Genomic DNA, 26,201 nt, shown 5'->3' with positions numbered 1-26,201 from the left:
CAGTGAATAGGCAGATGGAAGATCTTGCTCTGTTTCTCCTCTTCTGTAACTCTTTCAAATAAAATAAAAAACAAGTCATTTTTTTAAATGAGAGGTCTAATTATGGGCGGTGCAGGCACTGTTTTGGGACTGGGGGAAGACATTTCTGGGCAGGCAGCCCTCACACCTCACATCATCTCTTCATCAACTACAGGTCACCCCTCACCACACCACCAACAAGGCACACGCCAAGTTCTTGCCGGCTAAGCAAACCAGCGAATGTGCTCCCCCACCAACCGTGCCATCTGGGTCTGGGAGAGGAAAATAAAACCCTTTCACAACAACTGAGAATTGCCAAACAGTTCTCGTTGGCATCACCTGGGCACTTCCCCCTAGATATTTTCATTGCTTCCTTTAGTTAGTCATCATTCATTCAGCCAGTATTAACTGGCACAAACTAGAATAAGCAGAATGAGACTGGAAATCAGTTCACAGGGTAACAGAGCCGAACACCCCAGGGTAGGCATTGTGGCCCGTGCTTGGGATGCCCGTATCCCTATCAGAGTGCTGGGTTAAGTCTTGGATTGTTCGCTTCCGATCCAACTCCCTGTTAACGTGCCTGGGGAGCAGTGGATGATGACCCAGTACTTGAGTTCCTGCCACGTGGGAGACCTGGAAAGAGTCCCTGGCTCCTGGCTTCAGCCAGGCCCAACCCTGGCTACTGGGACTATTTGGGAAGTAAACCATGAGATGGAATCTTTCTCCTTATCTTACACACACACACACACACACACACACACCACACACACCCCACAACATACCCCACAAACGACAGCACCCTGTGAGTCCCACCAGAATCATCTGGGGAAACGTCTAGAATTGCATATGTCCAAGCCCGTCTCCAGAGTAACCAAATCAGGACCTCTAGAAGTGAGACCAGGCCATGTGCATTTCTTGGCACCCTGACTGACTGCTTAGCTGACGGGCAGCCAAGGTTGACAGCCTCTAAATAAATATATAAAAGAAACATCTGACCTTCGACCAATCTCAGCGCTCATGACCAAAACCTAGCCCAGCCCTGGCAGCAGGTGGGTCCTTATGGATTTGTGCCCTGGATACCTTCTCTGGCCGTGTGTTGGGGGGCCAGCGGGGGCAGGAATGGAAACGCTCGGGTGTGGCGCGCTGTGCACAACAGAGAAAGTACCTCTGGTGGAGATGAGGGCGGCTTCACTCTGCTCACTCGTCCCAAATGCATTGCTGGCTCTCACGTAGAAAAAGTAGCTGTCATTGGGCTGGAGGTTAACTCTCAGCTGGAGTCCTTTAATCCCAGAGAAAGATCTGAATGCAAAGGGAACATTAGTTTTAAACACAATACCACGTGCTAAGTGACTCATATCTCAACACTGTATTGAATGCACATCTTTTATTAACAACATATTTTCTTCCCTTTTCTGGAGTTAGCAAGCCAGATCCTGACGAATGGCAACTGTCTACTAAGATGTTGCCATCAAACCATTTCTATCTTGGCCAACTTTTGTCCAGTATGGGCCTTCCAGAATGCTCTTTGGTGGAAGTGGGATGTGTGTGTGAGTAGGACACTCTCTTTAAAGAAAACAAAATCAGGGGGCTGGCACTGTGGCATAGTGGGCTAAGCCTCCACCTACAGGGCCAGCATCCCATAAAGGCACCAGTTCTAGTCCTGGTTGCTCTTCTTCCCATCCAGCTCTCTGCTATGGCCTGGGAAAGCAGTAGAAGATGGCCCAAGTGGTTGGGCCCCAGCACCCATGTGGGAGACCTGGAAGAAGTTCCTGGCTCCTGGCTTTGGATCTGCCCAAGTTAGGCCGTTGTGGCCATTTGGGGAGTGAACCAGCGGATAGAAGACCTTTCTCTCCATTTCTCTCCATAACTCCACCTCTCAAATAAAATAAAATGAACAAATTCAGAAAACAGCCTAATCACATAGCTAATCAATCTCCAAGAGTAGACGGACTTCTCTACCAATTTTTGGCTGAGAGGGCACTTCTGGGTGAAGACGACATTGCACCAACTTACAACACAAATGACCCGAATTATCTCATTAACAGATCCAAACTGTGAGAAATCTCAGTGACCGATGCTTAATGTGGCCATCATGCCCAAGCCACCAGTGCTGATAGAAACGGAAGATCTTCAAGGGAGATGATATCTTTAACACAAACCTACTCCTGGCAGTAAGAGAGAATGTACCTGCAAAAAAAGAAGAACCCCTCCAAGCCGCTACCCCCTTATGCCCCATTTGAATGCAAAGCAGAGTGCTGGCAGGGGTATCTAGTTGGCAGGGGGCTGGACAAGTCACAGGGTAGCAGCCCAGCCCTTCACATCCATCTGCTGGGTTTGACAGCGGCGCAGACGCTGCTGATGAGCAGCCGTCGTTTGTGGCTTCCTCTCGGTTCCCTTTCACCTGCTTGGGATCACAACCTTGAGCGCAGACCCAACGCACACGGCTGTGCTTTGAAGCCATGTTTGCAGCGCCTCCGGGAGGCCGGAGAGGGAGTCCCCGGGCAGTGTGGGACGGGCAGAGCCTGATGCTGGCTCGTATGTACTGCGTGATGGTGAGCAAAACCTGGAACGTGACCCCGGCGTTCACGCCCGTTCTCAGACGGGCAGGGCTTTGTACTCGTTTCTGCTTCTGTTTCTGTTTGTTTTAATGAGAACACCACAAAAGCAGTAGACTCTAAGAAGCTCATTTTTTATCCTTGGATGATTTTTTTCAGGTGATTTCTCTTGTTGATTTATTTCATTTTTCAATACTTGTCTTAGAGAATCACAGCGGGAACCGGAAAAAAAGAAGTGAAATGGAGTAACAACCTAATTTAAAACTTCTGAGAAAGAGAACCTGGGAGTGGATGTTTTGCTGAGCGGTTAGGACATCGGTTAGGAGGTCTATATCCCGCATGCCGAGGTTCAAGTCTTGTCTCCGGGTGCTAATGTCAGATACCTGTAATGCAGACCCGGGAGGCAGTGAGGACGGCTGGGTTCCCGCCCCCACGTGGGAAACCTGGATTGAGCATCCTGAGGCAGGCTCCTGTCCCGGCTACTGGGGGCATCTGGGGAGTGAACCAGCAGATAGGCGCTCCCTCCATTTCAGTGTGTGTATGTGTCCCTCCAAAATAAATGAAAAATTTCTTGACAAACCAGAAAACCATCTGTACAGACTAATGAAGTGCAAAAAGCAGTGTGTTCCTCACAAGTGTGGGAGGAGAGTGGCTGGGCTCCATCTGCGCTCTGCTACTCAGCACCTGCACCTGGTGAAGGTCAGTGCGCCCCACCCGCCCCTCCCTGAGCGCTGTGGGTCGCTATCATCTCATCGCCATCACCGGAGCAGGCCTCAGGAGACCTCTATGTCTACGGCTATGAGAACGCGTCCATGAAGCTGAGCCACACGCCCACGGATAACTAATTACACTGCAGTGAACGACTGTCAGATCACGTCTTCTGGTGCAGAACGTGGCTCCTGGCTCAATCTAGAACACTGTTCTGGGTGGACGTACTGCTTATCCTACCTGAGCTGGTCACTGGAGAAATGCTTTAAATACACATTAATTATGATTAGTGATTAAAGTAGTCTCACTGAGCACACTCAACCTGGACTGAACTTGAGATCTGATTTGCTCATTAAACAAACACATTGAGCATGTGCCTGGGTCCTGCCTCTGCTTCTTCTCCTGCAGCCTGAGGAGAACCTGCTGGCTTCCCTTCCTGGCCATGCAGCGGTTAAATACCAACGACATCATGTCTTAGGTGTCTGTTCTCGGGTTTTGTCACTGAGAAAGTCATGTATTTGCCATATGTAATCCTATACAACTGCACGCTATGTGTCATTTAGAGAATCAAGGTTTGGGGCTGCATTGTGGAACATTTGGTTAAGCTACCACCTGCAACACCGGCATCCCATAAGAGCACCTGTTCCTGTCCCAGCTGTTCCACTTCTGTCCCAGCTCCCTGCTAACGTGCCTGGGAAAGCAGCAGAAGGTGGCCCAACTCCCTGGGCCCCTCCCCCCCACGCAGCAGATTCTGAGGCAGTTCTGGGCTCCTGTCTTTGGCCTGGCTCAGCTCTGGCCATTGCGGCCATTTGGAGAGTGACCCAGTAGATGGAAGACATCCCTCTGTCTCTTGCTCTTTCTCTCTGTCTTCTAAATAAATGAATGCATCTTTACACTTGGGAGAATGAAGGCTCACTGGCACTGAAGTCAGAACACGGGATTGGATCTCACTTCTGCTTTTCCATGGAACAGGTCGGGCAAATTTGACAAAATGCAGTGCCCTCACTGAATCTGTCGAGTCAAAGCACCGGGTCTGAAAACAAAGAACACGAAACACGAGGTGCTTCATTCTCGACAGTCTGCCATCTTGCACTAGAGCACCAGCACAAAGCCGAAAGGTCAGATGCGAAGGCTCTGCCCCATGACCATGACCCTGACTCGAGTCTCCCGGTCAGCTGACTGCTTTTAAGCCAAATGAGAACTTTGAAAAGCTTGGAGTTTGAGATCCAAAGAGTAGCACCTTTCCATAGGTTCTGATTATTTAAATTTCAAAACACAACTTGTTATAACTGCCCTTGGGCCCACATGAATGACAATGAGCTTAGCACTGTTTGCAGAACTCAAGTTCACAAAACACCAGAGGCAGGTCAGAGACCAGATAGCAAATGAAACTGAACAGGCAGGCAGCCACAGAGGAGCAGGGCCCCGGTGTCCCGCAAAGACTCATGGACGCTCCTTATCGTAACAACTCAGAAGCTTCATGGCCAGCCAGCGTCCCAGGAAACGCAGGCCTGTTGTCGGCCATCTCATCACCTCAGTCACGCCAGGCTCACTATGCTATCGTTGGCATTGAGGGTGTGGTTGGAACCCACCTCTAAGGTCACCATGACAGACCCATGACCATGACCTCATTAGGAAAGAACACGGGGGCTCCCCAATTCCAGGAAACCTTGCCTTATTCCCAGAACCCTCCTCCATGTCTCACGCAGAGTCCCGCTCATCGTTACAAGACGGACAGAAATAGAGACTTCAGGCTCCACCCAGAGGCTGCCTCTCCAGCCTGCCCACTCTCCCCTCCTGAGGGGCCTTTTGCTTACAATGACCCACACCCGCTGGCTCCCCTCAACACGAACGCGTCAAGAACCTGGACACCCTTCCAGGGCAGAACCACAGCAGGTTGCTTGGTGCTCGGCTAAGCAGAGATTTGAGACCAGTAAATAATGACTCGTGAGCTCATGATCAGGAGTCCAGAGCCAACACTGAACCTCCAAAGGCACAGCCCCAGTGGCCTCACTTTGGGATGTGCGTGTGGGATTCTCCCCAAATGTGCCATCTGTGGTGGGCAGGAGTGGCTCTAGGAGGATGTTTCCAGAGTGAGAACCAGCACCTAGAACAGGCGTGCCGATTGCGCTGGGGCCTGGCCCTTGCAGCTGGCTCTGGGCACAAAGGGACTGCCCCTGCCCTGCTGGAGGACAGAGACATAGGAGGCGCTCCATCGTGGCCATGTGGAGGGAAAGGACTGTGGGGGCCCCCCACCCGTCCCCTCCGAGGCCTGAGGGCTGCCCTGCGGCTGAGGGGCTGTGGTCACCCTGCCGTTTCTGAGGCAGCGGCAGGAGCCCTGGGAAGCTGACGGCTGCCCAGCAGGACGGCGGCCTTCCTGCCCGGCCCGCCCTCCTTCAGTGCTGTGGGCAATGGCTGCAAGGCCTGCCACCCGTGGACAGTCGGGCAAGGGCATTCCCAGGGACTGACAGGGATGTCACGGAGTAAAGAATCACCAGGGGCAGATGAGGGGAGGGGAAGCACTGACAGCATGCCCACCAAGGCAGAGAGACGTGAGGCCAAAAGAACTAGGAGGTAAAATGATTACCATTTGCAGATGATATGACGGGTTATCCAGAAAACACAAGGAAATCTGCGGAAAGTGCCATCGGCGTGGGAAAAGTGTGGTTTGTCCTAGATGGATGAAGGGCCAGGTTATGAGGGCAGGAATATAGCCAAACACACCACCTCTGTACTCTGGGCGCTATCAGGTTCATCCCAGACCCGAAAGGGAAATGGGCTTTCTTGTGGGAAAGCCGCACAAGATGAAGGCACACTCCCTTCTCACATCTCCTGTGAACACATTCTAGATAAGGTGTCCAGTGCAAAAAAATGAAATTTATTGACTACAAAAAATGGGAGATCCTGTATGTGTACGTATAATTTATATGTATCCACAGAGAGATAGAGAGGGGTGTAGTTTAAAATATTATACAAAAACTAAAAGCTATTTTTAAAAGAGATTGACAAATTCAACTAAACTAAGAACTAAATTAAGAAGTATGCGTAGCAAAAAAAAAAAAAAAAAGACGTTCAACTTACATCTCACATGAAACCCAACTTTCTGAAGAGAGAGCGAGAGAGAGAGAGAGAGAGAGGTGAAGAAACTCGGGAAAAGGAACCGCTGACAGGAAGGGAAGAATACGGCTGTGAAACACAGGAAGAGGTGCAGAAGTGTTGAGCCCAGGAAGAGCGGTGCGCAACATACTGAAGTTCCCGCTTGGACCCATCCCGATGTCACGACGTAAAGTACTCGTCACACCGCACAGAGACAAGGGGAGGAACAGCCAGGCCTCCGCCATCAGCAGCCACCGTGGAGACAGCTTGGCGACATCTGTCCTGGTTCCAATCATGCGCGTCTCTGAGCCAGCCTTTCTACCTCGAGGAGTTTATGCTGCAGACACGTTTGTGTGTGCACTGCTTGCCATAGCAAGGGAACGGAAACAAATGATCGGGTAAGTCGAGTTCTGTTCTCCAGACAGAATACAATGGAACTGTTCTTTCATAGGCAGTTCCCTATATGTTGACGCAAGGCTCACCCCAGGGAAGCAAGGTGGTAGGAACACAGGACGTATGCCAGCCCTTGTTAACACACCACAGACCCTTGTGTGTGCACAGAACCCTCCAAGAGGACAGACGTGAGTCAGGTAGCTGTGACTCCTCCAGGGAGGAGAGCTGACAAGTGTGGTAGGAATCTTCCGCGGGACCTATCCAGAAAGCACTAAACACCTCCCTTGCTGGGCTCAGGTTAGGCACCGAGGAGTTCGGTGTTTGGTTTGATGTGTTGGTGCGTTGGTCTGATTCTGGTTAAGTAGCTTTTCAGGAGGTGGACAACTCAACCACTGGACCCGGTAGGAAAGAAGGAGAGCGTGTGTGCCCGAGGGGCTGGCGGCCGTGGCTGCTCTCTGCCTGCCTGGCACCTGGATCTGAGCACGCTTCTCCCAGGAGAAGCAACCTGGAAGAATCCCCATCGCGACTCCCAGAAGCAGCCCCTGAGCGCAGCGCAGTGCATGACAGACGGCCAAGAATCAACCGCTTTTGAAAAGCACAGTTGGCGCCTCCTGGCATTTGCACTGGCAGCACCAACACTTTGCCAGTCAACACGCTGCGTGGGAGCCATGAGGAGGGCCCCGGGGAGCCGGGAAGGCCTGCGCTCCCAACCCTGCCTGCACACGGGTGGTCTTCCAGATCTGCTGTTCCCAGGGACCTGGGGCTCCAAACACTGCACAGCAAGCAGCCCCCAGCTGTTAACCTAACACTCAGGTTAGGAAACGCGACCAGGTGCAGGGGAGACGGCGCGGCAAGCAGACGCGGGGGACAGAGGCTGAGGCGAGGGCGGCCCACCCACAGCCCCCGAGGTCTATAGCCACTGGGACCGCCTTCACCAACCAGGAGCGTGGAACTGTGGTTTAAGACGAGCATTTGTGGTTACAGCAGGGTTAAGAGGAGAATTCTCTACATACTGATTTCCCTTTTTTAAGAAAAAAAAAATCCCAAATAGAAATTTCAAACAGGACTACTTTTGTTAACTGGAGACATTAGGAGACTCTGTGTGAAGCAAACATTACTACCACCTCATAACAGTGTAGGAAATAACTCAGCTGAAGCCAATGGCCAGGGCCTGAGGCTCCCCAGGAGTCAGAATCCCTCAGAAAATCAACAGGGGCCCAAGCTTCCAGGCAGAGACTCTGGGCTTCTGTGTTTCCCAGTTACCACCCCCGCCCCCGCCTCCCCAAACCTGGAACGTACTGTTTCAGATAGAGAATCGAGAGCCTGCTAACAGTCACTTGCCTCCGATATCACTAAGTCCCTGTCACCATTCCATGGCCAAACATGGGGCTCCTAGATCCACCAGCACAGGGATTCCATGTTATGCCTTTAAGATCCTGGTTAAAAAAAGATTACACAGGGCCAGTGCTGGAGCCTAGTGGGCAAAGTCACCACCTGCGACACTAGCAGCCCCAAAGGTGGCCGGCTGGAGTCCCAGCTGCTCCACTTCCGATCCAGCTCCCTGCTCATGTGTCTGGGAAGGCAACGGAAGATAATCCACATACCTGGGTCCCTGCCGCCCACGTAGGACCTGATGAAACTCCCGGCCTCGGCCTGCATCAGCACCAGCTGCTGCGGCCATCCAGGGAGTGAACCAGCAGACAGAAGCTCTCCCTCTCTTTCTCCCTCTAAGCCTGATTTTCAAATAAATAAACAAATCTTTAAAAAAAAAAAAGGTTACACAGGAACGTCTCTGCATCTTTTGCTCTTCAAGACCATCACGGCCATCGTCTTCAGAAGCCCTTACATAAAGATCTCCATGAAAAATTCATCTGAGAGCTGAATGTCAAGACACAGAATTGTCTCTATTAGTGAAATGCTGTGCTTCCTTTTAAAAAGGGACGCCTTAGGCGATCGCTTTCTCCCTCTCCCTCTCCACCTCGCTCCTGTTCTCACTTGACTGCCAGCAAGTTGAGATTTGCACCTCCTGTTCCATGGGGCACGGATCTCCCCCAGTGCTTTCTCCTGGGCTCCTTGTTCCTGGTGACCTGGCGCTTGTCCCACCAGGGGCAGCTTGGTGGTTCGGGTTACATCTGATTCCTTTACCACGACTGCCTTGAATCCAATTGGAAACTAGAACATGAGTTAGAAGTGACGGAGCAGTGATTTCCACGGGCTCAGGTTTTAGTGGACAACCAGGAGATGGATGGGACTGTAATTGATCAAAGTCTAACTTGATTTGATTGAAAAGAAAGATTTAATTTAGAAAAAGTTGGGGGGGGGGGGCAGCGCTGTGGCACAGAGGGTTAAAGCCCTGGCCTGAGGCGCTGGCATCCCTTGTGGATGCCGGTTCTAGTCCCAGCTGCTGCTCTTCCGATCCGGCTCTATGCTGTGGCCTGGGAAAGCAGTAGAAGATGGCCCCAGTCCTTAGTCTCCTGCACCCGCGTGGGAGACCTAGAGGAAGCTCCTGACTCCTGGCTTCGGATCGGCGCAGCTTGGCCCATTGTGGCCATTTGGGGAGTGAACCATCGGTTGGAAGACCTCTCTCTCTGTCTCTACCTCTCTCTGTAACTCTGTCTTTCAAATAAATAAAATAAATCTTTTTTTTAAAAAAAAGAAAAAGTCTGAATGCCAAGAAAAATTAAAAAAGCACCTTCACATAACTTAGTCTTTCAAAGGCTTCCCGCAGGGGTATATTTAGAACTTGGATCAAGAGAACAACACTACATGAACACTGGTAATTAGCTCCTAATGGCTCAGTGAAATTTGGCTCATGGAGGCCATCCTGCCACCCTATGAGGGAGGGGTGGAGCAGGAATGGTGGCCTCCCTCACCCATGGGCCAACCCAAGTGTTGTTGACCTTGCTTATCAACTACCCATCTGCAAGCTCGGTAAGAGTTTCCCAAAAAGAAAGAAACGCTGGGCTCCCTGCTGCTCAGGTCACGCAGGAAGCTCCCTGGGAAGCTCGCCCACACCCACACCGCTCCCCAGCCAAACACCCACTCCTTACAGCAGCTCCCCTCCCGCTCAACCGCACTGGCCCCAAAACTGGCAGCAGGGGACCGTGAGCACCCGTGCTCCCTGGGGGTGCTGCCCCCGAGGGGTGGCCCCGCGAGGGTCCGCCAGCCCCGGGACCCTGCCAGGGCCGAGGAGCACAGCAAGTGCGCTCCCAGTCGCCTGCGGCACCCGGAGTCTCGCAGATTCGTCATTTGGTGCTCAGCTCCCCTGCTCGGCCCACACAGCGAAGCCTGCGTTGTGCTTCTCAGCTTTCCCTCGTCCACCCACGCTGCTGCTGACTTCTCTCCTCACAGGAGACAGGCAGCGCTGAGGAAGCAGCAGAGCCCTGGAACATTTCTGCAAGTGTTCCGAGCCCACCCAATCTGGGGAGAGCACGCAGAGGAAAACAGGAAGAGGGTGAGTAGGAGCTCCCCGAAGCCCCCGCGCACAGGCCTGGGACTGTCACTCCCGCCCACCCCCAAGCCCATAAGGGGCCAGCTCCTGGGACCACCTCGCACCCACACACGAAAATATGCAAATGTGTCTGAGGATCCGGGAACAGCAGTGGCTCAGCTATTTCAGACACTGCGTCAGCAAAGTCGGGGGCAAGGCAGGCTCGCTCCATTCAGACACCCACCACGAGCACCCGCTGCCACCTTGGGTCTTAAATTGAGTATCTGGAGGCACGGCACTGGGAGAACAAACGAATGTCTAGGACAGTGCCCTCCTCCGTGTGCACGCGTGTGCCTGTGTGTGCACGAGAGACCGATTTAATGCAACTCCTCTCTGTGTGTCATTTCATTCCCTCTCAACTTGTCTTCCTACATCAGACCCGAGCTCTCAAGGCTGCCCTGTTTTGCAAGGACTAGGGGCTGGGAAAGAGGGGTTAACTCTCACTCAGTTCTTGCTCCCTCCCTGAAGATTCCAGCACTGTCTGAGTCGAAGGAGACTGGCTAACCCGATTCACTTGTTCATTCAATGGCTCATTATCAGGCATCTATGCTGAGAGACTCCTTGTCTTTACCTAGCTCATTAAAAAAAAAAAAAAAAAAAAAGAGTCATCTTTAATCCTCCTTCCTCCCCCTAAGTGACGCTGGATCAGTCTCTGGATCTGGTCTTCTATAGTTTGTCTGTGGGACCCAGAACCCACACATGGGTTACATACTCAGGGGACAACAATAGGTGATCACAGTTCCCTACGTGTGTAGGCTACCTACCCACAGATGAGATGGACCCATCCATGGCCGGGTATTCAAGCCTGGCCTGAGCCAATCATTACTAATGGTACGTCACTCTTCTCTCTTCAGTTGGCACAATTTATTTTTTCATTTTAAATAAGAGAGTATCTTCAAGTCTGGCCTTTTCTTATTGGTCAGTATTTGTGTTTGCTGCTGCTATTTACCAAAGCAGGTAACACAGTCCTCGCTACAAATGGCCAAGCACTGTCCCAGGCAATGAGGCTCAGCTTTACCTAATAAGCCCTTCATGGGGCCAACCTCTGAGTGGGATCACACCGCCCTGGGCTTGCTGTTCCTCCCCAAGACAGGGCTGTGCCGAACCCAAAGGAAGGGGGCGCTTCCCACACAGTGAGGAGAGACAGGAACTGCTCGCCTGCGAAGACTGGACAGGACCAAACTGTGAGCGCCTTACTCGTGAGATCTACTGACCGGCCCTCCTTGGCCAGCTCTGAGACTGCAGTTAGAGCGTGTTCTGCGGCATTCTCCAGCGTCGTTCCCAGAGGAAGGTTCTAGGGTGGGTTGTCGGAAGACACACGGCCACTTTGAGTAGCAGAAGTCTTCGACGGGGGAGCCAGAGACACACACGCCCTGTGTGGGCCTGCGTGAGGCTCGCCGGTGACTCAGTTCAGTCTGCTGATGCCAGCGTGGGGTGCAAGACAGGCGTGGACTGATGAGGGATGGTGGCGGGTCAGCAACAGACTTACAAAGGCAGCTGTGATTTGTGCCCAAGAAAATTCTGCTCGCTTCCGAAACGTATCCACTGACAGACTCAGCAGAGATCCAAAGGCTGGAGTCAGCCCTGGGCCGTGGAGGGGCCCAGCGTTGTACCTCCTGGGGCCCCAGACGGAAAGCGGCCCCACGCCCAGCACAGCACAGTGTGGAATTCCCCTCCCCCGTCCAAGTTCTTGGACTATCCCCGCTCAACTACAAGGGCCCTGTGGCATGCTCTGAACCCACCGCGAGCTACTGACCCAGCCCCTCAGTGCTCTGCTTCAACAAGAAAAACAGAAACCACCTCTTCGGCAAAGTCCCAAATACAGTAAACTAAGGACACGCCTTCTGTTTTAATAAGCTCTGCTTGGGTTTTAAGGGGATCGGAGGATGGCCAGTTTTTACCCCTGCAAGTGGAGCTGTCACTGGTTTCTTTGGCTCTGATTAGAGGGACTTGAAATGGACCTCTTGTTTTACCACGTGGTTCTCAGTGCCGCAGGATCATCAGGGACAGGAAAGGCACCAAAAGAAAGGTGGCTGGGAGGTAGCACATTCTCTCACGCTTCCTGTGTTCTCACCACAGATGCGCAGTGACGCCCTGCTGTCAGGCTGGTGTGGTTTGCTAGCTCAGTCCGTGTAACAGAACACGTCTTTCAACGAGGACAAAGAATGGGACAGATGCAGGCTTGCATGCTGACCCCAGTGCGCCCTGCACTGTGTGCTTCACTGGCCAAATCATTTAACTTCTTGAGCCTGATTTCAGGGACCTGACCTTACCTTCAGGACTGCCGAGGAGGTTAAAGGAGCGTGCACACAGTTTCCGGCACACAGAAGGCGCCCAACGGACAGCACTCTGCCTTGCCCCCTTTCCCTTCTCCCTCGGGGACGTTCGAGGTGACATCAGAGCCCCTTAGTGAGACGGCTACCAGGTCTCGGGTTTGCCAATTTCTGCTGGTATCAGTGTCTACTGTGATGCTACAACTTTTGCAAATGTCAGCTGGGGACTCATGGTGGTCTCACAGCATCAGGGGCTTGGCCCAGGGAAGGTGCAGGACCCTCCTGAGACAGGAAACAGGACAGCAGCTTGGACCCTGAAATCTGGGGAAAGCAGGATTGGGTTCCTGATCGCCCCTCCCTAGCCGAGCAGCTTCTCCAGGTCCATTCTCCCGGAGCTCTGTTGAGGGTGAGAGAGTGATGCTTGAGGCCCTGAAACACCGACCGGCACACACGGGTCATGTCCTTCTCTGCCCTGGCCCAGGCCGCGCTCAGCTCTCTGCTGACTCCCAGCAGCCGGCCCGGGAGCAGAGGTGCTGTTTCCTGTGCGTTTGCCATGTTCTTGCTTCGGCTGAGATGCCCACGTCCCGCCCGTGCACCCCCGCCCACCCCAGCTCCGCCGGGCATGATTCAACCTGGAGGAATCTGTGACTACTCCTCAGTCTCAGGAAAGCTCACACCACAGCTGAATACACAGCTGCTGACGGATCATGCAGATAACCCAGAGCTTCAACCCTGTTACAAAACCAAGTTCATACCATTATTCCTAATTTCCACATCCTACCAAACAGTCTACCGCAGTAAACATGGATGGAAAAGAAAAACTGAGACAATGTCTCTTATCAAAGTGTGAATATTAACAGTGATAATCTGCACATCCATCCGGGCGAGCCAAGTTCCTGGGCAGCCGGGTCCCTGCGGTAGGGAGTTCAGAGCTACAGGTGCCGAGCGGACACATAGTCCTTTACTCAAAGGCTCACCTTTCTGGGGGGAGAGAGAGCTTCCCATTTCTTTTTCCTTTGATCCCGTGTGCTGTGGGAGGGGCAGGCATGCCTCTGAGATCCCACATACGGAATCAGCTCTTGGAGACGTTCAGATTTACCTCAACGCGCGCCCTGAGCTGGGGGATGCAAGTATGCTGCAACTGCCAGTAGAAAGGGCATACGCACGCATAAACCTGTCTAATGACTCAGGTTACATATGCCTCAAAGAATGTTCTGTCCTGTTAAAATCTGCAAACAGGCCAGCGCCGCGGCTCACTAGGCTAATCCTCCGCCTTGCGGTGCCGGCACACCAGGTTCTAGTCCCGGTCGGGGCTCTGGATTCTGTCCCGGTTGCCCCTCTTCCAGGCCAGCTCTCTGCTGTGGCCAGGGAGTGCAGTGGAGGATGGCCCAAGTGCTTGGGCCCTGCACCCCATGGGAGACCAGGAGAAGCACCTGGCTCCTGCCATCGGATCAGCGCAGTGCACCGGCCGCAGCGCGCTGGCCGCGGCGGCCATTGGAGGGTGAACCAACGGCAAAAGGAAGACCTTTCTCTCTGTCTCTCTCTCTCACTATCCACTCTGCTTGTCAAAAAAAAAAAAAAAAATCTGCAAACATTTTTCTCTCCAGGGAGTTAGGATTCTGCACCGTAGCAGGTGCTTTATTACAAACGCGGAGCTCACTGACGATGAGCCCGCGGCGACGTTAGGATGCTCTGCTCATGGAGCCCCCCGGCTGGGGCGCGGCCCTTACCTGAGGCCCTCGCCCTCGGCACAGTGCTGCCGGCAGTACTCCAGAGTGTAGGTGTCCGCGGCCTCCGGGCTGGTGGGTCGCCAGCGGATGGTGGCCGTGCTCCAGCACACTGTGCAGTCCTCCGCGCGCAGCACCGGGGTGGAGGGCGCTGCAGAGAGGAAGCCCTGTCAGTTGTGGGCGGAGCCAGCTCTGCTGCCCTGCTCGCTGGAAGAACGCTTGGCCGGGACTTTTTCTTTATTTTTTTAAATTAAAAAAAATTCATTTTGGATTGAAAGCCCAAATGGAGCAAAGATGTATGCAGTGAAAAGTCAGTCTCCCCGCTCTCCTGCCGTCCAACTCACAGCTCCTACCCACCCCCAAACGGCCTGGAATAGCAGCTTCCTCCAAACCCTACCCGGCTTCATCAGAGGTGTGCGAGGACACGCCCACCTCCTTTACACCAAACAGTCACGACCTTGCCCGCAGCAGCGGCTTGCTGGGAATTCCTTGCACAGCGGTGGCGGAAGCTGTGCCTCCCGTGACCCCATGCAGTTCCCTTGCAGCCATGCAGGCGTGTTGACGCCGCACTTCCTGCTGCAGCCTCTGGGAAGACTCCATCATGAGTGAGCAGTCCCAGCCCAACACCACCCCTGAGGACGGGGCTCCCGGCACCAGCCCCACACAGCTTCTGGGTGCTGAGCCTTCTCGCTGCACATCCCCACTGCTCTCCACCCCTGCCCTGTCTCAGGCCACCATGCTGCGGGAATACCATCATTCCCAGCCAGCCTTTAAAGCCTTCCCCGCATGCCACCGCCCCAGCGGCCGGTCACGATCCTGCCCCTGCTGGCTGCCCCGGGCACCTGCACTGCAGTGGGCTCACCATGGCCCACAGCCCTTGTCAGATATCTTCTAGGACCACCTGACCACTAGCGTCTCCAGAACAGGACCCAGCCTCACTCACTGCTGTGTACTCAGCACCTGGCACAGCACCCAGGGCCCGGCAGGCACCAAGTGACTACTTCCCGGCTGTCCTGGGCTTCTCTGATGAACTGAGTAGCGCCTCCCGCCACCCCCTCGGCATCCCCTTACCTGTTCTGAAAATCGCCCTTTCGCTGGGCAGGCTGCAGCCCGTGAAGTTCACAGCCATCACCCACACTTGATAGCACCGGTCAGGCTCCAAGTCTTCAAAAATGCAGCAGCTTTCTTTCACCGTCAATCTGTATTCCTCCACCAACTCTAGCGTAAAACACAATCATAAACTCTAAGGCACCTTCCAAAGTCAACAGAAAGTTATAGTTATTGTAAAAGTAATCTGTGATTTTTTCCAGCAGAAAACCCAGACTCACATTCATACAGATATTATGGAATAACTAGGTCTGTGGCATATATAAGGAAACAGCAGCATTCGGAAAAGAAACATTTAGAATGACACAGTGTTACTTGAGGACACTTATCAAAGATAATAGCATATTAGAAAGTTTCTGAGCTTCCTGTGCCCTAATTAAAGTGACTTATTACAATAGCAAATATTAAAATTGCATAAAATGTATGTTAGCTTACGTGTCAGTAACACATTAGCAAGAACATTTCTAGGAGCCAGTGCCAACATTTCAGAAGAGAACATCATAAAACAGTGCAACCTCCTAGTTTCTGGACTTACGATGTTGCATCAAAGCATCGTCACAGATGACTGAACTATTTTAGATACCGTAACACTCTCCAAATTTCAAATCCTGGTTCCTTCTCATGAATGCCAGAACTCTTCCAACTAGAGATATCCACAATGTACAGAAATATGTGAGTCAATCTGATAGACCACACACTATTCTGCAAAGCATTTTTGCCCAATTGGGTCATTTTCCTTCCAAAATTTCCTAAATTACTGTACTGTCAATATTTTCATAGCAAAATCTACTCAGTGCCCATCTGGACACCTGACCCTCAGGACAGGCTGACGAGCCTCACTAAAAATGTCCTCTCCTTTAAAAAGCTGGTTTTCGTGGCTGGCGCTGTGGCACAGCAGGTTAAGCTACCACCTGTGATGCCAGCATTCTGTAACAGTGCCACTTCGAGTCCTGGCTGCTCCTCTTCTGATCCGGCTCCCTACTAATGAGCTGGGAAAGCAGAAGATGGCCTTAGTGCTTAGGCCCCTGCTACCCAGGTGGATGACCTGGGTGGAATTCTAGGCTCATGGCTTCTGGCCCAGCCCTGGCCATTGGAGTGAACCAGCAGATGGAATACCTCGCTCTATAACTCTGCCCTCCAGAATAAATAAATAAGTCTTATTAAAAACACAGACGATTCTCTTTCCTTCAGTGAACTGGAGGTTGCCCTGCTCTGTGCTCCTGAAGGTTCCATCGGCAAGGCTCCTCCAGGTAGGAGCAGATGCTGCCTCCGCAGCAACAGGAGCCCCCAGTCTGGCAGGGCCGTGCAGGTGCCTCTGCCTTTCCCGGAGAGCTACACCCTCTGGGCAGACAGTTCCACCTGGAGATGGTCAGAGGGACCCAGACACGGGACACGCTTCCCCGTGGCCCAGGAACTGGCTGGCGTTTTCACTTTCCTGTGGGCTCCCTCCTTTCAGCAGTGCCTGCGGCCCACACCTGAAGGCGTGGCAGGCACAGGTCCGTGCTGCAGGGCAGTCAGCCTGGCCAGCTGTCTTCAGCACCGTGCTGGGCACTGAGCAAGTGTCTGGGGTGGGGTGGGAGTAAAGCACACACAACAGTGTCCCGGGCGATGGGTCTTGGAGAGCCATGACAAAGGTGGCGTAGGAGACGACACGTGGGTAACTGGACACAGGGGCAAACACCAAAACAAGATCTACGTTTTAATCCCTTGAACGAGTGACTTGACCTCACCCCAGTTCCCTCATTTGCAAATGGGGATACAATACTTGTTTCCTGGTGCTGCGATACAGATTTGGGAAAAGATCCTCAAAAATAGGAGTGAGGGGCCAACACCATGGCATAGTAGGCCTGTGGTGCCGGCATCCCGTACGGGGGCCAGTTCACATCCCAGCTGTGATCCAGCTCTCCGCTGTGGCCTGGGAAGGCAGTGGAAGATGGCCCAAGCGCTCGGGCGCCTGCACCCACGTGGGAGACCTGGAAGAAGCTCCTGGCTTCAGCCTGTCACAACCCCTTCCGTTGTGCCCACCTGGGGGGTGAACCAGCAGACAGATCTTTCTGTCTCTTCCTCTCTAACTCTGCCTCTCGAAAAATGAATAACCCTTTAAAAAGAAACAGGAGTGAAACTGAGCCAGCTCTGTGCAAGGCAGCAACACGAACGCCACAGGCCTCGCCAGAGGGCAAACCGCTCCCCGCAGAGGCCCCTCCGTCAGACCTGCAGCTCATACCTCCCAAGCTGTTCCCCTGCTGTCCTGGGACAGCCCAAAACTACACCATACCTAGCCCATGTCTTGAGAATCATGACACTAAATTCCCCTTTAAGGTTTGTCTGTGGCTCTTAACAAAGGTAAATCTGAGTAACTGTCAATCGTGTGTGGAGAGAAGCTCCAAGGCTTCGGAAAAGTCCCAAAGCAGTGCAGACTCCCCAGCTCCACCCAGAAATGCAAATCAACAGGATAAACCTGTTGGTTCATGGGAAGAAAACTCACCCTAACAGAGAAGTGTGGCTCTTGGATTGGCATCCCTATCGCAGCAGACAGCTGCTGGCTGGCCTGCCTGCTATTCCCTTGTAGTGTGCCCATGAAGTCTCTCTGCTCACTCTGTATGACTGCTGTGCCTCAAGTGGACACTTCTGGCAACACATGGCACCCAACGCTACATTTGCAACAAGTGGTGGACACCTCGATCAGACCTCAGCACAAACACTTCATTGTTCCTGAACCTCCGTTGTGTCCTCCTTTCCGAAAACGAGAATCGCGTAGTTGCTCTTATTCTCCTGAGAGCTGAAAGTCAAATCTGAATCTCAATTACAATATTCCTGTGGACCATTATTTTGTTATTTATCCATTTTTCCCCTTGATCTTGATTTTCAAATTTTGGTTCTAGGTTATGAGAAATTTCTCTCTGCTTGCTGAGTTCTTGCTGTTGGTTCTGCTGTTTTGCAAGTGGCTACCATGCTTTGTAGTCATAATATACATCTATTGAAAATGTCACAGTAAGAAGCAGCAGCGTGCGCACACAGCTCTGTGCTCGCAATCCTACCGTTGATGTCTTGGTCATCCTGCGGCCCCTCCATGCAGTACACCTGGAAGGAGTCGATGGTGTCCTCCTTGTTCCTGCTCCAGTAAACGGCGATGGTTGTGCTAGTGGCAGAATTCGGTTCCTGAGGTTCTAATCTCGGAGGCTGTGGAACTGCAATGCAGGCAACATTTATCATAGTTGATGCTGTTCCTATCGATTGGTTGTTTTTGCTTGTTTGCTAAAGTGGCTCGTGCTTGCTGAGAATAATTAAACAATACGGAAACAGAGGAGGTAAAAGTAGAAGGCTCCCTTGCTCCCAACACCCTCCTGCCCATTGCATCCTTGGATGTCATCCCTCCACGGTTGAGTGCAGCCATCTGCACGCTATTGATTATTTGCACCCATATAATCCAAATGGGTGTAAGTAAGAATGGATGACAGATCGGGGTAACTTGGTAATTCCACTCTGCAATCCCATAATAAACTCATACAGGCTAGCAGATGCATCTAAACACTTGATGTTCCTTCACGTTAAAATCACCTCCATAAACAAGCTTGGCTAGACAACCAGTGTTTCATTGTTCTGTAGTTTAAAAAGTCCATACTCTAACAGAGACACAATGAGATGCTTTTAGAAACAGTTGCAATTCCTTCAAGGCTGAAGAAGGCTTACATGCATAAAATATCACAAAGCACTTCCTAAAACAACTCTCCCACTGTCTTTCCAATACAGCCACACCGGCAGATATAAAATAAAAAATAAAAACTACACAGCGGGGAAAGTACCTGTTGGCTGAGTCAGTTATAAGTTTTGGGCACATAGTTTAACTCAGCTATTCTGAATTTTTAAGCTAATAATATTCCTAAATGCTTTCTTAGAGATTTTTGAAGTGTGTGATTATATTTGTTGACCACTAATGGCGTATACCACACTATAAATCAAGCTCTGTGCAATTCTTTCCCAAAATTTATGACACAAAATCACTGAACATATATTACAAACTGGAGGAGAAGGTTATTCCCATCGTTGGAAAGATGTCATGCTCCTAAATGATTGCGCATGGTAATTTTTTCCTCGTCAACAATTTCCCGAGGGAAAGCTTGCTGAAATAATATGGGCCAGATCTTAGGAGATTTATCAAACGCTGACTTGAAAGGCAAAGGAAATTAAGGTTAGTTCAACAAGAAGTTTGGAAAAAGGAAACGGGTCTAAAGAATAGAACAAAAGGAGACAAACTGAAAAGATTCAATAGGAATAAAGAGCTGAATAATAAGAGTTTAAATGAGAGGCAGGATGGCAGAACGGGTAAGCTCCTGGGCTCAGAAAAGGGAGGCGGGCCCAGGGTTAATCGCCAGCTCCGCCACTCACCAGCTGTGTCCCCCAGCCTCAGCACCCACATCGCCAACATGAGGAGACAGCAACAGTGTCGCTCCCTCCCAGGGCGGTGGGAGGCAAGCCGCAGGTTGTGCTCATGTGCAGAGGCACACATGTCCACCGCAAAGGAGCACAGGAGCGGGGCTGGACCAGGGGGCTCCTGGAGCTGGGGCTGGACCAGGGGGCTCCTGGAGCTGGGGCTGGACCAGGGGGCTCCTGGAGCTGGGGCTGGACCAGGGAACTCCTAGAGCTGGGACTAGGCCAGAAGCCAGCCCTGGGATCCACGGTGAGCAGAAGGCCACGGGCAGAGTACCTCTCCCAGGCTCATAACAGCTCCGAGACCCTTATGCTATCTTCGACTGTCTTCCTGGCAGAGAACGGCAGTCCATCCAAGATAAATGCCAGCATCACTGAGGAGCACCCAGGACGTCCCCACTGTCCCAAGGGTCTTGAGCTGGGGCAGGGAAGCCCTGAAGGATGAGGGATGAAAACGCACCCTGTTTTTGTTCCTATGAATTACACACTGGGCTACCTCTGGATTTGGAAGTGGCAACATCTTTTCACATCTCTCTTTCTTAATTTAACAAACTGACAAAGTGAAAATTGACCTAATGTAACACCTAATTTTCAGGAAGAAGAGCTGTGGGGAAGTAAGCAAATGCGTGGGCTACAAATGATCTTGCTCCCTGTGCTCCTTGCCCCAAAGCCCTGACACAGTTCCTGAAAACCAAGGAAGTCCTTCTACTTCCCAAAGCACTTTCAAATGACGGAGAACAGGAATGTTCCACAGGTGGAATCCAACAGCGACTGGATCTACAACTCCTGTGTGGCAGAACGTCAGCGGCCCGGATTCTGTTAGCCACTCCGTCCACGCACGACAGCGACAGACTAGAGTGAATGAGAGAGCAAAACAGAACAGAACGGAAACGTAGGGCTTCTCTACCAGGGGCTAAGGGATGAGGCACTGGAATCCCACCCTGGGCTCCCTGTGCCTGATGAAATATACCCGTAGGAGCTGCCCCCATCGCGGGGTTAAGCACTGATCAATCGACTCGGGCTTCGGAACCTGGGGCCTGATACAGACTTCCATTCAAGCAAGCTCTCAGACAGTTCCAGGTGACCAGCACTAGTCCCAGCAGCCAAGAGGTGGAATCCTCGTGTCCATCCACGGGTGGGTGAGTAAGTGGATCGATCGACTGATGGGCCAAAAAAGCGTGGTGAATATTATTCAGCCTTAAAAAGAAAGAAAACCCTCACACACACTTTGACGTGGAGCACGCAGTATGTCTCCACTTTTCCAAGGGTCTCGGAGGCTGGGGCAGAGCTTGTCAAGCAGGCTTCCCCGGAAGTGCACCCACGTCTGATTGCTGCTATCAGACCCCCCACTGGGTCAGCACCCGCTCAGCAGCACGGCCTCCTCACAGTCCCAGAACTCCCCACCGAGCAGGACCCGTATCTGTGACGTGAGCCCGCTGCCTTCCTCATCTGCCAGATTGCACTTTCTCCTTCCTTTACCCTCAAACCTGGTCTGCGTTGTTTGGACTTGGCACCAGGAACAGGGACAGAGCTTTCAGACACACGACCCCTAAAATGTATACAGCATCCTCTCGCTGTCTAACAGTTGTTCAAAGTGTTGAAGCATGTACATGGGCTCTTTGAAAAGTTCATGGAAAAACACGCATCAAGGAAACACTATGAATGGATTCCAATTTTCTGCAGCAAAATAAGCATATTTTTAACTTCCATCTCCCCCCAAGCGTTTGAAGACCCTCGTACATCCTGACTGAACAAGAGCTCTGCTGTGGGGGTCGGGACTTCTTCGTTCGTAGTCACTGCCCTCGTCTAACGTCCTTGAAGACAAGAAGAAGTCCCTTCTGTTTTGAGCTATTTCTGGAGAAAACTCACTAGGAAAATGACTGCATTGTTTACTTTCGACAGGTGTGGTGGGATTTGGGGAGAAGTGTGTGTGTGTGTTGTTGTTGTTGTTTCTTTGTCTTTTTAAAGACATAGTAACCCTTCAATAGATACTAAACGAAAGCCACCTACACAGGAGCACACGTGGGCACGCGGTACAGAGAGGGACACTGGTCACTCTGCTGAAACTCGGCAGCTTCCAGAAACCTAAGTCAGCTCTGGTGTCTCGTTTATTAATACAGAACATCAAGGAGACTGTGACGAGCAAGATGTTTCCCAGAGCTGAGTGGGAGGCTGCTGGCCACAGCCTGCCTGCGGTGCCGAGCCGAGTTCTCTGAGCTCATCTATTTAGTTTGCAACAAAAGAACAGAACTGAAGAGGGGACAGCCATTCACAGGGAAAATTCTGCTGGATACCTACAAAAATTTTTAAAAACAGAAAAAGAGGAGGCCGTCTGGTTCCATGGCTTTTGCCTCTGCCTCCCGCTTCCCCAGCGTCCAAGGGGCTGTGGAGGACACGCAGCTGGACATGGACGGGGGCTCTCCTCTCCAGCCGCGTTTCTGAGCCCCTCTTTAAAACTGTATGCCCCACACTTCCTTTCTTTCTCCATGTCTGTGTCTTTTTAGATTATCAAACTCCACAAAGGACCAGGCCCAAACTGCCGAATTCCAGCCAGGTCACTAACGCGGACGTGCTTACCGGCCACTTGCTTCAGCACCTGGTCGCTTCTCGCCGAGCTGTCCTCGTAGTGTTCAAAGAGAGAAAAGGCAGCGGGCACGTTCTCCAGAGACGCCGTGCTCTCCATTGCAGACAGCAACCTGCAGGGTGAGGACAGGGTGGGCAGAGCTGGGCCTCAGTCAGGAAGTGGTCAGCCCGGGCTCCAGGGGAGAACAGGCAGGCCCCCGCTGTCTCCAAAGAGGACGTCAACAGTCTCAAAGCCTCAACACGTATTAGGCGACTTCACTTACAAACAGGCTGTCTTTGGTGCAAAGCATTTCTGAAATCCATGCATAATTACAACACTCAGGTTCCAGACCCTTTTGGAAAAACCTCCATAAGTCTAAAATCTACTCTTCAGGTTCTTAGGCAAATGGAATTACTGAAAACGTCATTGCCAGATCCTGAAATCAGAAAAGAGCCCATCAAACTGTACAGTTTCGCATGTTTTCTTGATAAGGTTCGTCCTAACACATTCTCCATTTCCACTGTCATTTTCTTTCCTTCCTAAAGGACGTGAATGTTCAGAGCCTGTCTGGAATACACACGCACCTTGTGGGACAGCGCTGATGTCCCTGAGCCCCACTATAGGGCTTCTAGGCATTCAGCCACCTGCCTCCTGCCAGGCGCCACACAAACAGGTGCACACAGACAGCGGCGCAAGGCCAGCCACTCCCAAGTGAAGAACAGCAGTTTGTAAACTTATAGCTTTGACAGGCTCAAGAGCCTCTTGGAGGAAACCAACTGAGGTCAAGTCTAGTATTCCCATCCAGGTGAAATCTGGACTGAAACAAACAGAAGGAGCAAAGCAGGAGAGGAGAGTGTGCAAGAGGATTTATCCGAGGGGCCCAGAGTGGGCAGGGAGCTCTCCCCTGCGTCCCTCTCCCGTGGGGGACTGCGGTTCTCTGCCAGCAACCAGGCTGCCTGCGTGGGCTGAGCTGCCATGGCTCCGGGGGCGTCTACGCTTGCTACTGGAACTTTCTTCTCCAGACCTCTACGTGGCTCCTCCCCTCGTATAATTTAATCCCCAGCCAACCACGGGGGGCTCCGCGGCAAGCCCAGCAGAGGCTGCCCCGCATGCCCTCTGCTGCCTCCCCTCGTCCCGGCCTGGCGGGGTCCGCCTGCCTTCTCCACCGCACGCACCCCGTAGGCAGGAAAGGACTGTCTCATCCACAGCTGCATCACAGTGCCTTCCGCAGCGTGTGGGAGGCATTTAATAAGCGCATTCTGAACGCATAAGGAGCCAACATCTCATTTGGGCGAGGATGCCAGGATCTCAGGGACACTGGATTTCAGGGTCAGTGTGAGGGGGAAAGATTATAAAACACACTGAAACATCTGACGAATGCCTTCCACGGTTACTACGGTTGGAAATAACAAGTCACTATCGTTGCATTTTTTGTTTGTTTGTTTGTTTTTTGGACAGGCAGAGTTAAACAGTGACAGAAAGAGAGACAGAGAGAAAAGTCTTCCTTTTTCTGTTGGTTCACCCCCCAAGTGGCCGCTATGGCCAGCACACTGCGCCAGTCCGAAGCCAGGAGCCAGTTGCTTCCTCCTGGTCTCCCATGCAGGTGCAGGGCCCAAGCACTTGGGCCATCCTCCACTGCCTTCCCGGGCCACAGTAGAGAGCTGGACTAGAAGAGGAGAACCGGGACAGAACCGGCGCCCCAACCGGGACTAAAACCCGGGGTGTCAGCGCCGCAGGTGGAGGATTAGCCAAGTGAGCCGCGGCACTGGCCTATCATTGGATTTAGGGGAGTTGATCCTGGTAACCACTTCACAGGAGGTGACGGCTGGGCCGGGTGTTAAAGAACTAAAGGGAGCTGTCTAGGCAGCAAGGGGAGCAGTGGGCACCATCGCGGGCATGTGACACGGGGACAGTCAGAGATGAAACCAAAGGTGTTCCTGGCCGGTGCCGCGGCTCACTAGGCTAATCCTCCGCCTTGCGGCGCCGGCACACCAGGTTCCAGTCCCAGTCGGGGCGCCGGATTCTGTCCCGGTTGCCCCTCTTCCAGGCCAGCTCTCTGCTGTGGCCCGGGAGTGCAGTGGAGGATGGCCCAAGTGCTTGGGCCCTGCACCCCATGGGAGACCAGGAGAAGCACCTGGCTCCTGGCTCCTGCCATCAGATCAGCGCAGTGTGCCGGCCACAGTGTGCCGGCCGCGGCAGCCATTGGAGTGTGAACCAACGGCAAAGGAAGACCTTTCTCTCTGTCTCTCTCTCACTGTCCACTCTGCCTGTCAAAATAAATAAATAAATAAAACAACAAAGAAACCAAAGGTGTTCAAGGCTCGACTGCAAGAGCCTTCCATTCCCACGCAGAGTTTCCGTCTCATCTGTGAAGGCAGGGGGAGCCAGAGCAGTGCGCGTGCTAGGGAGGAAGACCCTGGCAGGGGTCGGGGAAGGAGCAGTGCAAGCAGACCAGGGAGGCCCCACGACTTGGTGTAGGCTTCGGGGCTGCAGAGGGCAGAGATGTAGACTCAGAATGAACACCAGCTGGTGACCAGGACGCATGCCAGGCCTTCTCAGCACAGTGCCAACGAAAGGCAGGACTTTCTGAGCCCCACAGCTCTGGCTGTAGATGTCACAAAATGCTCTAGATTACCGATGCCCAGCCCTGTAGATTTTAACACCAGCACATGGAATGGGGAGTGGACATGTTTTCTCCAGCAGCTCTTACATTGGTTGCAACTCTTCCTTCATTATGTTAACACAAAAGAGCAAAATGGAGAAAAAAAAATATGCATCTCCTTAACAGAACAGCATTTTCTAAGCAAATGTGTTTTTCAAGATATGCAAATGCTAAGTCTAAATATGCTTGACAGCATTCCTTAATTTAAGCTTTTTTTGTGTGTTGCGAAAAAGTCATTTAATACATGAGCATGCCTTCAGAGATAGAGCAGGATGGGGGGGGGGCAGCAAGGTGAAACAGCGCAGACGAGGGGCCAGCACTGAGGCGGAGCAGGTAAAGCCGCTGCCTGCAGTGCCAGCATCATGTATAAGCACCGGTTTGAGTCCTGGCTGCTCCACTTCTGATCCAGCTCTCTGCTATGGCCTGGGAAAGCAGTAGAAGATGGCCCGAGTCTTTGGAGCCCTGCACTAGCGTGGGAGACCTGGGAGAAGCTCCTGGCCCCTGGATTTAGATCAGCACAGCTCTAACTGTTGCGGCCAACTGGCGAGTGAACCAGCAGATGGAAGACCTCTCTCTCTCTTCTGCCTCTCCTTTTCTCTCTATGTAACTCTGACTTTCAAATAAATACATAAATCTTTAAAAACAAACAAACAAACAAATGAACATACAAGTAATTTCCGTAAGACTACTGCAACACTCCGTGGAGCAGAGTTTTTGTAAGTAAATGGGATTCACTTATGAGGTTTCTAATCTAAATCCATTTCCTCCGACTCTAATGTATCACAGATACACAGTTCTGTGTTCTATGTTACTGTTTCACAACCTGACCTGACGTGAAAGTAACCCAGAGGCAATATTTACAATTTAGGAACTGCATCCAAAATTACTTTCAAATGATAAAATGTTAGGCCCAGCCAGATGGAGGGACCTCGGGTCCTGCCGTGGCCAAAAGGGACAGACTGTCAGAGTAGCACCAACCTCAGCGTCCGATGTGCTCAGTTTTTTTGCATTTTTTTTTTTGGTTTTAAATTTTGTTTTAATTGACATGTAAAAATTATATTTATGGGATACCACATGTTTCAGTATTCAATGTGTACACTGCATAATGTTTGTGTTTATATAGACATTTTCTAATTTCTTATTGAGTGCTTTTCCTTTCAAAAGAATCAAGAATTGTCTTA

General features: G+C 51.9%; 1 protein-coding gene across 1 annotated transcript in view; it reads right to left on the bottom strand.

Moving 5' to 3' along the window:
- Nucleotides 1-26,201, bottom strand: part of CMYA5 (cardiomyopathy associated 5) — an 87,288-nt gene that overhangs the window by 8,901 nt on the left and 52,186 nt on the right. Inside the window, exons 6-10 of the mRNA XM_070056327.2 lie at nucleotides 22,373-22,491; nucleotides 18,406-18,555; nucleotides 15,332-15,478; nucleotides 14,264-14,411; nucleotides 1,184-1,317 (exon numbers count right to left, since the gene is read on the bottom strand). Of these exons, the coding sequence (XP_069912428.2) occupies nucleotides 1,184-1,317; nucleotides 14,264-14,411; nucleotides 15,332-15,478; nucleotides 18,406-18,555; nucleotides 22,373-22,491 (698 nt within the window). The remainder of the gene's footprint in view (nucleotides 1-1,183; nucleotides 1,318-14,263; nucleotides 14,412-15,331; nucleotides 15,479-18,405; nucleotides 18,556-22,372; nucleotides 22,492-26,201) is intronic.

Source organism: Oryctolagus cuniculus, chromosome 14, assembly GCF_051225735.1.
Source record: "Oryctolagus cuniculus isolate XC-2025 breed Fujian yellow rabbit chromosome 14, ASM5122573v1, whole genome shotgun sequence".
Classification (NCBI taxonomy): Eukaryota; Metazoa; Chordata; class Mammalia; order Lagomorpha; family Leporidae; genus Oryctolagus; species Oryctolagus cuniculus.
Note: the sequence above shows the minus strand (reverse complement) of the source record. Positions and strands in the feature narration are given on the sequence as shown.